Raw genomic sequence first — 12,056 nt, 5'->3', positions numbered from 1 at the left:
AGCAAATCATTTCTCATTTAGACCAAAACAGTCTTAAAAAGAGACTTTTGTCTTACAAATTGGTCAAAGAATTTGTTCCTTCTATATATCTAAGTAGATGGTGAATGGCATTGATTGGATCCAAAGTCCCCCTCTCTTGGATTTTATGAGGCCCATTCAGAATGAGCCAGGTTGAGAACACCACCAATTCCATGTTCTGAGTCCATCTGTTGGCAAAAATGTAATGCAAACAGCTTTACAAGTGCTATTTTCAATGAAATATCACAGAACAGCTTGTCCCAATGATATTTCTAAAGCTTGCCTGCAAACCGCCTACTGGGAAATCCAAATGAAAGAGAAGAGGGAAGAGAAAGAAACCCATACATACAAGTGACAAAAATTGAAAAAAAGAACAAAAGATGGAGGGAGATGAACTAAAGGAAAGTGAGCACTGGAGAAAAATAAGGAGCAACGAGAGGTGCAATATTAAACACAGGCAAAATTAGTTGGAAACCATAAGGAATAGAGAGTTTTTTTAAAATTATCAAAACAACTTGGGTTGGAAGATAGAGAAGTGATCACAAATAATTTGGCATGTCCAGCGAAGTGAAGATAAAAGGAGCAGGAAAACCCAGAAAACAAGTAATAGCTAAGTAATTGGAGGATAAATATTAAAATGTGAGAGGAAAATGATGTAAAATAGACATTTTTCTAAGTTTCACTTTTTTTCCTGTAATATACAAATTCATTATTCCAAAAATAATATAGATTTCAATGTGTATCATTAACTCCAAGGAAGGAAATATCCTCCTCCAAGTCCCTTCTTCTAATCTAAAAATGTACTCACATAGCACAAAAGAGACCAGGCATTACAATATATGTAGTATACATACAATGATTAAAAAACAAAATATTTTACTGTAGATGATGCCATTCTGGGCACTTACCTGGGGTCGAATAACTTTAACAATATTTTTGAGGGCAGTGTCAGGGGATGGAGGTGAGCAGTCAGGTGTTGGGCCTGTTGAGCTGTTTCTATGGTTACTACTTCCTGGAGCTGTAACTGCTACCTCAGATGCATTATCTGTGAATAAAAATAGAACTGCCATAAACCTAATCACTCAGTTTACCATTTAAGACTTGAAATTACTTTAGTGAACATGAATTGAGCTTTTAACTTAAAACTGGTATCAATTATAAGATCATAATGAGGAATATGAACAGCAGTATATTTTAAAGATAATGTTTATTGAATGCTTTGCTTTCCTTTGGAATGGTAAATATCATACCCTGTAGTATTATTCCAAGAAGAGTATTATTATACAATTCATAATGATAGATCACCCAACACAGCTATTAAGACTGTCATTATTATACAAATGGCCAAAACTTCAACTTACCTAAGAATATGATTTTTTATATGAATGGGCTTAGTTTTCCCCATCATCTCTCAAATGGTTATTGATCTTTTTAAAGTGGAAGTTTTGCATCTCCCTGACGTATAAAATCCAAATTCAAGCCTCCTCAAACTACTTTCCCCAGAAGACCCTCAAACTATTGAGAGGCATCCCAGTGAATTAACCTGAGGAAACACTGACACTTGTGCACAATAGTTTTATAATGTAGACTGACAAAAAACTATCACACCCAGATAAACACATCTTATACAAACTAAATCTCTTCCTTATGTTTAGTATTGAGAGTTCGAGGAGGAATAAAGGGATGACTTTAAAATCAGCAACCTGCCTAAAACTTCTTAAAATTTTATCAAAACAAAATGACAAGAAAAGATGCAGTTTTAGAGTGTTTAATATACTTAGAAAAGGATGGAAAAGCTCCATAAATAACTCTTGCTAGCACATAAAAGATGCATTATCTTAATGACAATTTGGCAATCCTCTACAGCTTTGTATGGAAAATGTTGCAAGCTCAGATCTAAAAAACAAACAAAATTCTTTGTTTTTAATTTGTTCCCAATAATTTTCTGTCCTAGGCAGTTGAAATCATGCAAAAGAGACTGAGACTGTGAATTCTTTATAGATTAGTAAGTTTTCTCTGTTCCATGGCCATTGTCTACAATCCCAAATGAAAAGTAATAATTTATGAAGACACCTCTTGTTACAAAAAGTAAGGGGGTGAAAACTCTACCCACCATATAAAAACATAATTCTGTTACACTGGGGAGTCCCGACACAGATTCATGAAATAAAACAACAACAACAAAAAATACAAATGTGACACATTGAATTAAATAGATCATTTATTAAATAAGTCTTAAAAGTACCCAGAGCTCACTCTGGACTCAGGTTTAATGGCTAAGGCGAGATTTGAATTAGCATCTCAAGAATACCCAGAGTTCTGAAAGACAGTAATTGGGTGGTCTTCTGACTATAATAGAATTAGTATGAATAAATACTGAAGCAGAGATAAAATATCAGTAAACAAGACAATGAAAAGCAACCCTGATCCTCTCCAACTTATACCTTCCTTTCATTCATTCAACCATACATCTTAAAACATTTAAGGGCAACTATATGTCAGGTATTATGTTATATTCTAGGGAAAAAAAGAACCTTTAGGTAAAAAGTAGGGAAGGATGAACAGCTAGAGCACAGAGGATATGTAGGGCAGTAAAACTATTCTGTATGATACAATAGTGGTGGATACATTGTCATTATACGTTTGTCCAAACCCATAGAAAGTACAGCATCAAGAGTGAACCCTAGGATCATTTATATGGACATTGGATGATAATGGTGGGTCAATGTAGGGTCACTGATTGTAACAAGTGTACCACTATGGTGGGTAATATTGATAGTGGGGAAAGCTGTGCCTATGAGGGGACAGGGTACAAGAGAAACCTTTATAACTTCTGCTTGATTTTTCTGGGAACCTAAAGCTTCTTTAAAAAATAAAGTTTAATAAAATTCTTAAAAATCCATGCTCTTAAGAAGTATACAGTCAAGTGTGACATCAGACATGTAGAAAAAGTGTAATGTAATATCATTTGAGACCTGATAACAGATAAAGGAAGCATGATGAGACAGCGAGAGGAGGAGCAATCACCAGACCGTGGCTATGAAAGAGGGTTGTGAAAGCCTTCCATTTTCAGGCAAGAAAGCTGAGATGGAATATAAAACATAAAGAAGGGCATGGAGGGGAAAAGAGCATAGACAAAGCCATTATTTTAGTTGGGAAAAAGTTGGAGGTAAGCTTAAATAAGTACAAGGGAGTTTTATTAGTATATTAGTTTAATTCTGTAGGCAATGAGAAATATTGAGGATATTTAAGCAAGAAGTGACATAATAATTGTAGCTAATGTTTATTGAATTCCAGTGAAATAATGTTAGAGACTTTGTTCTCTTTCTTTATTCTCTCTTTTGTAGTTGTCTCTCTGTGTTGTATTCTGAGGAGCTTTTTCATACTCACTTTCCAGTTTATTGGCTCTTTCCTCAGCAGTGTCTAGTCTACTATCAAGTCATTTTCATAATTTCACTTACACTTCACAATTCTAAAATTTCTATTTGGTTCTTTTTCAAATATACAATGTCACCATTTGGCATTTTTCAGTTTTTTAGCAATTGCAATCTTGCTTTTATTTAGTAGAAAATAACAAGCGTAGTTTTTGGTTTTTTAAAATCTATGCCTGATAATTCCAATATCTGAAGTCTTCATGAGTCCGTTTCTGTGTCTCTGATTCTCATTCATGGTATTTTATTCCATTACCTTTCTCATCTTCAGTTCTGTGCTACTTGTTACTCAACTTTTGTTAGCACAAGATCTACAACATTAAACTTAATTCTTTGTCTGTTAGTACATATTAATTCAAAAAAGCATCCAAATTACATTCTAATACCAGATGCTGAAGTCTGTGGATGACTTGCCTGCTCAATGCTAGACAATTTATTTAACCTCTCTGGACATCAGTTTTTTAACTTTAAAAATGAGAATGATTAATAATTGTCTAGAAGAAAGTTATTCTTTATGTGTGTGAATGAGAGAATATATATGAAAAATATCTAGCATATTAACAGGTACATAATATGGGTTTTGTTTTTCCCTATAAACCAAATATCCTCAGAATTAAAACAAAACATAGAAGAGGAAAGAAAAGCCAGAGGGAAAAATAATAATAATAACAATGCTTTGCAGATAATACATTTAGAGTAAAGACTGTGTGTACTTAGATAGAATTTGAGAAAAGTATCTTTTGGCTATTAACACAAACTGGTAGAGATAGAATTTAATTCCAGGAATAAGAGATGATCCCCTGAGGAATGATTCACTGCAAGGGCTGGCCCTGTTGACTACCTTTGCATCAAAGTCAGAAAAACTGAGGGGTAATTTATGCAGACTGTAAGGCAAATGCCTTTTGAATGTTTCTTATATGTAATTTAATACATAGTATAAGACAGTGGGTAATCAAGTACTATATTATTTAGAAAATATTATAACTGTCTCCATCTTCTGAATCCATGATCTGTATCATTACACTGATAATTTAATTTTATACTACCTTGCATTGTTCATTATCTCTTCCAGACTAGGTTGTATTTTTGCCGACACTTATATTTCCCTTATCCCCTTCATAGCTCTTAGCTCAATGCCTTTAAAAATACTAAATGAAATAAAGTGAATAAAGCAAAACCTGTATGCCAGTGGTAACCATCAAAAATGCCCTTAATTACATGGAGAAAAATGATCTGGTTTTTGTAATTCTATGGTCCCTTTTGGAGAAAATCCAAATGAGAAGCATATTTTAAATATCTTTTATTATATTATTTATGAAAATACCAATTATCCAGTGAATTTGTGAAACAACAGTCTGTGTTCAAGACAGTTTTACACGGTCAACCTACATTTTACACCTGCAGCTACAAAATATTGCTGATGAAAAAGGACATGAGGTGGGCAAAAGCTGCTTAAGAGAAAATTACTAAATATACTTGCAATCTCAGACTGAAATGAGACTTATCTTCTAGTTAGCTTCTCTTACTACACATTAAATTATGCATTATGACTGTCCATTTCCTCTAAAATAACAAGCTAAGAAAAAAATCTTCTAGCTTACTTGAGCTTTTAAAAGAAAAGTATTCTATGAATACAAAATAATTCATATGCAATGTTACAGAGTAGAATTCTAACATCATTCACTAGCATGTACTGAGCAGCTAAAGTGCACCAGAGACCATGCTAATTCCTATATAGCTGACAAATAGAACTGAGATTACTTCTGGCTGGGGACTCATGAAAAGTGTCAAGGCAGAGGTGGTGATTAAGCAGGTCTCTGACAGATTAGTAAGATTCATACATGAAGAAATGAGTGGGAAGGGCATTCCAAGAGTTGAAGGTAGGATCAGCAAAAGATAGAGAGATGGAAAAGAATTGGGCACAATTGTGGGATAAAGAAGATTTCAGTTTGAATAGGATATTCATGGAGGAAATGCCAAGCATTGGATGGATCATAAACAACAAACCTGAGCTTTGAAATCAGACAAACCTAACCTGAAATCCTGCCATATTATTTTAAATTGAAGCCGAGCTGACATACAATGTCTTATCAGTTTTAGGTGTACATTGAAGTGATTTGATATTTCTATATATTATGAGATGATCCTCACAGTAAGTCTATTTCTGAATTCTCACCATACATTGCTATCAATTCATCTACAGACTTACACTTATTGTAAAGAATGCTACAATGAATGGAGAGGTGCATATATTTTCATTCTCTTTGTGCAATATCCTAAGTGGAATTGCTGGGTTGCATGATAGTTCTATTTTTAATTCTTTGAGGAACCTCCCTACCATTTTCCATAGTGGCTACACAAGTTGACATTCCCACCAGCAGTGCACAAGTTTTCTCCTTGCCTTCACTTCAGTCTGTGTGTGCCTTAAGATCTGAAGCCATTTCTTATAGGCAGCATAGAGATGGGTCTTGTTTGTTTAACCATTCAGCCATCCTATGTCTTTTGATGTGAGCATTTAGTCTGTTTACATTTAAAGTATTTACTGATATGTATGTATTTGTTGCCATTTTGTTAATTGTTTTCTGATTGTTTTTATAATTCTTTTCTGTTCCCTTTTCTTAGTCTCTTTCCTAGTGGTTTGGTGTTTTTCTTTAGTGTTATTTTTGGGTTTCTTTCTCTTTCTCTTTATTTAATTATTTTTTTGTGCATCTAGCTATTGTAGATTTTGGTTTGTAACTACCACAATGTATGTACATGTGTGCATGTGTATACATAAAATGAAAGTAATAAAATCAGGTATATAAGTCATTACATTAAGTATTTATAGAAAAAGTATCCCCCAACAAAAACAGAGATGAGGGTTATTAAGATGTCAGCTGGGTCTATGGTTTCATCTGAGGTTTGACTGGAAGCAGTGGGCTTCACTCACATGGTTGTTGGCAGCACTCAATTTTCATGAACTGTTGGACCAAGGGCCTTAGTTTCTCATTGTCTGTTGACTAGAAGCTTCCCTCAGTTCCTTGTCACGTGGGTCTCTCCACGGAGGCTCACAATGGGACAGTGACTTCTATCAGAGTGAGTAAGCCAGAGAGCAAAAGAAAACTAGCAAGATGGAAGCCAGAGCTTTTTTGTAATCTGATCTTGGGAATGACACCTATTATTTTAACCATATTCCATTCACTAGAAGCAAGTCATTAAGTCCAGTCCACATGCACTTTTTGATGGCAAAAGAAATGGAACAGCGATTTTGGAAAGCAACGTCATTAAGATCATTGCCTCTTGATAGCACAGACAACTTACCTTGGTTTGCTAGGTTCTTTCTCAGTTTTAAACCTGGAAGTCCTACATCCTGGGAACTCCTTCAGTCCTGGGACTTGGTTAGTCACCCTATTCTGGACCCAGACTGTGGGCTAATTTAAATCATGACTCCACACTTACTAGAAATGTGAACTTGGGTTAAGTTACTTAATTTCTCTGTGCTTCAGTTTCCTTATTTGTAAAATAAAAATAATAATAGCGTATTTGTAGAAACTAAATGAGATACATGTAAAGTGCTTAAAGCAATGTATGGCACATAAAAAGTTACAATGATTTAAATATATTAAAATATACATTTCCTTTCACTAGGGTATGCACACAATTATTGTCCAAACAAGGATACTTTTGACAATGAAAGGGAGTTCTAGTAACAATTGTGCCACATCAACAAACATAAAAGGGAATGTTCAGGGAAAGTAGGATGTTCCTTAAATGTGATTCACATTGAAATTTATATCATAGAAATAAAAGCCTCTCCATATAAGACAAGTGCACAATGATGTTTGTTGCTCCTTTGTTAACAGTGGAAAAATAATACAAAATGAAGTGAACATTCATCAATAGAGGTGGAATTAATCATGATACATAATACCATGAAATATTATGCAACCTTTAAAATAATAAATTATAGTGATACCCACTGGCTGGGAGGTCCTCTGAAATACTGTTGAATGAAAAAAGTAATACGTAGGAAAATATTTATGGCTTTTCTTTCTGTAAAGTAAAGGTGTTACACTCAGAGGCAAATGCTAAAGTTTAAATTTCAGGATCCTAAACTTTCATGGGCCTGTTCCAAGGAGCTGGGAGGGTCCCTGGAAATGTCTTTGTAAATTTTATAAAAAGTAAAACATTTTACTTGCCGTAAGTTAAGAGCTCTTCAAATTTTTTCCAACTCCAGTTTTCTTGCTATCATAGTTCTCTTTGGTTTTGGTAGTATTAAAATGGCTGCAGACATTTTTGGAATCTGGCTAAGGGGAAGATGAGTTGGGGATACATGTGCTTTGGATTTAGTGGTACATATTTGCAAGGTTGAAGTCATTTCCTTGTATAGTCCAGATGTTAAAATGGTTTCTAGAAATTCCCCTGTCACCTCTTGTGCCAACCCACCTGGTGTGTGACTATAAGGTTTAGAGCACTACTACAATATGAGTGATATTGTGATATGAATATGAGGCCTAGAAATATTTATGTGCCAAAAATATTTGATATGTATAGAAGTTCATACATGGAAAGTTATTCCAAATCCAATAGCATAGATATGAAACAGAGGATTCATCAAATTTGACAAAAATCCTAAAAAATAGTTTGGCAGTACCAATAAGAGATTATGAAACTGAAAAGAAATTTTCTACCAGCTAATAAAAAAAACACTAGTATCAACCATGCTAAAGGAAAGACTGAATTAGTCTACTTCTCTACACTAGCATTATCTAAGAGAAATATAACATGAGCTAAATATGGGATTTTAAATTTGTTAGTAGCTGCATTTAAAAAAAATTTTTAAATAGATAACATTAATTTTATTTGTATTTTTTTTCCTTTTTTTTTCTTCTTTTCCATTTTATTTATTTTTTCAGCGTAACAGTATTCATTCTTTTTGCACAACACCCAGTGCTCCATGCAAAACGTGCCCTCCCCATTACCCACCACCTGTTCCCCCAACCTCCCACCCCTGACCCTTCAAAACCCTCAGGTTGCCCCAACCTCCCACCCCTGACCCTTCAAAACCCTCAGGTTGTTTTTCAGAGTCCATAGTCTCTTATGGTTCGCCTCCCCTCCCCAATGTCCATAGCCCGCTCCCCCTCTCCCAATCCCATCTCCCCCCAGCAACCCCCAGTTTGTTTTGTGAGATTAAGAGTCATTTATGGTTTATCTCCCTCCCAATCCCATCTTGTTTCATTTATTCTTCTCCTATCCCCCTACCCCCCCATGTTGCTTCTCCATGTCCTCATATCAGGGAGATCATATGATAGTTGTCAACATTAGAATAATTGGGATTCCAGAAGAAGAAGAAACAGAGAGGGGAGCAGAAGGTCTATTGGAGAGAATCATTGGAGAGAATTTCCCTAATATGGCAAAGGGAACAAGCATCAAAATCCAGGAGATGCAGAGAACCCCCCTCAAAGTCAACAAGAATAGGTCCACACCCCGTCACTTAATAGTAAAATTTACAAGTCTTAGTGACAAAGAGAAAATCCTGAAAGCAGCCCGAGAAAAGAAGTCTGTAACATACAATGGTAAAAATATTAGATTGGTGGCAGACTTATCCACAGAGACCTGGCAGGCCAGGAAGAGCTGGCATGATATATTCAGAGCACTAAACGAGAAAAACATGCAGCCAAGAATACTCTATCCAGCTAGGCTATCATTGAAAATAGAAGGAGAGATCAAAAACTTCCAGGACAAACAAAAACTGAAAGAATTTGCAAACACCAAACCAGCTCTCCAGGAAATATTGAAAGGGGTCCTCTAAGCAAAGAGAGAGCCTAAAAGTAGTAGATCAGAAAGGTACAGAGACAATATACAATAACAGTCACCTTACAGGCTAATAATGGCACTAAATTCATATCTCTCAATAGTTACCCTGAATGTTAATGGGCTAAATGCCCCAATCAAAAGACACAGGGTATCAGAATGGATAAAAAAACAAAACCCATCAGTATGTTGCCTACAAGAAACTCATTTTAGACGCAAAGACACCTCCAGATTTAAAGTGAGGGGGTGGAAAACAATTTACCATGCTAATGGGCATCAGAAGAAAGCTGGGGTGGCAATCCTTATATCAGATCAATTAGATTTTAAGCCAAAGACTATAATAAGAGATGAGGAAGGACACTATATCCTACTCAAAGGGTCTGTCCAACAAGAAGATCTAACAATTTTAAATATCTATTCCCCTAACGTGGGAGCAGCCAACTATATCAACCAATTAATAACAAAATCAAAGAAACACATCAATAATAATACAATAATAGTAGGGGACTTTAACACTCCCCTCACTGAAATGGACATATCATCCAAGCAAAAGATCAACAAGGAAATAAAGGCCTTAAATGACACACTGGACCAGATGGACATCACAGATATATTCAGAACATTTCATCCCAAAGCAACAGAATACACATTCTTATTTGTATTTTTTAAAGATTTTATTTATTTATTTGCCAGGGAGAGAGAGAGACAGTGAGAGAGGGAACAAAAGCATGGGGAGTAGGAGAGGGAGAAGCAGGCTTCCCACTGAGCAGGGAGCCCAATGCAGGACTTGTTTCCAGGATGCTGGGCTCATGACCTTAGCCAAAAGCATCCACTTAATGGCTGAGCTACCCAGGCACCCCAATGAAATTAATTTTAATAGTATATCATTTAACTCAATTTATCCAAAATGTCATTTCAATTACTAATAAAATACTTTACATTCCTTTTTTGTGTACTAAGTCTTCATAATCTGAAGTATAATTTACACTTTCAGCATGTGAATTCAGGCAGTAAACTTTCATGAATTGTACCTGAACTCTATTTAAATTTTGTAAAATTACAGTTGGAAAAGTAGATTCGACTATAAACAAAGTTATTCTAAACCTAAAAGTTTTCAGGTAACTGAATTGAGTAGCAAAACATTATTTTCCTTTAGTGTTTTCATCCACATTGACAAAATTATTTCATTGTTTTTAGGAAAATTGATTTTGACATAAAATAATTTCAGCTTCAAAATTATGTCTACCCAAGTTAAATAAGTTCCCTGACTCAGTATTATTAATAGAAAAGTCAAAGGGTGTTGCATAAGTTTAAATTATAAGTTTGGATCCTGCTAAAAAAAAGTTTTAAAATGTTTTTTGGGATATTTAATTTTAATCTTAAGCAAATAATTTTCATTGATTCTCTTTTCACTGTTGAGAACAAACTTCTTATCAAATTTATTATGCAGCTGATGAATGTACCTCTTATTATTTTCCACTTAATTATCTTTAAAAAAATTTTTAGACAATAAATTACCTTTTCAGTTTGCTCTGCCATGGCAAATTGCAATTAGCATTGTCATGAAATTTGTCATATACCATATCCTAATCTCTCCTTTTCCCCTTTACTCTTCCAGTCATTGTGTGCAAGGTGAAAAAGGAGATGAGATAAGGGGAATGGGGAAACCCTGGTAATGTTAGTAAAATCCCAGCCCTTCCTTTGTCCACCAAAAATTATGCATGATGGCCCTTTAAAAACGGTGTAACTGCCCGGGGAAGACCCGCAAGTTTCTCCAGTTAATTAGTAACAGCAAAAAGGACAGACTTGCTCACAGACAACTACAATCCATATGAATGGATACAATGAAATAAAAGAAATAAAGTTGCAAACTAATAGGTAAGGCATGATTCTATTTTAGTAAAAAGAAATAAAAACCATATGTATATACACATACATGCTTTGCTTTGCTTGTATCCTAATGTATATATACTGAGCTCTTAGTATTGTTAAAATGAAGGTGGTGAGGAAGTAGGCACAATTGGGTCAGGCAAAATGGAGGAAATGATTAATAGTCTCCTTATAAAATTATGCATTGTATTATAGGTTTTAATTCAGAACTACACACATATATTGGTCATTCGTAAGCCACCCAATGTAGAAAAAAGACTTTTTCAAGTATGGTACGATGTATTATTATTTATCATTAATTCATAATTTCGTAAATTAAACTGGAAATTAGGACCTGATTATGTGATATATTAAGACTGCCTCTGTGATCTAGTAAGTAGTTTTTCTAAGTGCTTTACATATGTGTGAAAAGAATACATGTATTCTCTATTGATGGATACATATTTCTAAGATATGTTTATTAACTCACGATTGTTAGTTGTATTATTTTACACAGTATATTTTTATATTATGTTTCTTAATTTTCTTCATTTTTTAAAGTATATTCTTATGTTTCTTCAATTTCATTTTCAGTGAAATATGATATATTAAAATCTTACACAAACTGTGGATTTCAATTTGTCTTTGAAATCATATCAGTTTTGCCTTTTAATATTTCAAGGCAATGTATGTGAAAAATGTTTGAAAAATTTTGTGACTTTATACTTTTTTTCTAAGATTTTATTTATTTATTTGACAGACATATCACAAGTAGGCAGAGATGCAAGCAGAGAGAGAGAGAGAGAGAGAGGAGGAAGCAGGATTCCTGCTGAGCAGAGAGCCCAATGCAAGACTTGATCCCAGGACCCTGAGATCATGATCTGAGCCGAAGGCAGAGGCTTAACCCACTGAGCCACCCAGGCGCCCCTGACTTTATACTTCTTG

The 12,056-nt window shown here is 34.6% G+C and overlaps 1 protein-coding gene across 12 annotated transcripts in view; it reads right to left on the bottom strand.

Moving 5' to 3' along the window:
• ANKS1B (ankyrin repeat and sterile alpha motif domain containing 1B) overlaps positions 1–12,056 on the bottom strand; it is a 1,113,728-nt gene that overhangs the window by 659,380 nt on the left and 442,292 nt on the right. For all 12 annotated transcript variants that reach the window (XM_046012089.1, XM_046012090.1, XM_046012088.1 and 9 more), the window contains exon 11: positions 927–1,063. In XM_046012089.1, coding sequence (XP_045868045.1) covers positions 927–1,063 — 137 coding nt within the window. The remainder of the gene's footprint in view (positions 1–926; positions 1,064–12,056) is intronic.

This window comes from Meles meles, chromosome 7 (assembly GCF_922984935.1).
Source record: "Meles meles chromosome 7, mMelMel3.1 paternal haplotype, whole genome shotgun sequence".
Lineage (NCBI taxonomy): Eukaryota > Metazoa > Chordata > Mammalia > Carnivora > Mustelidae > Meles > Meles meles.
This window is presented reverse-complemented; position numbering and strand designations above follow the sequence as displayed.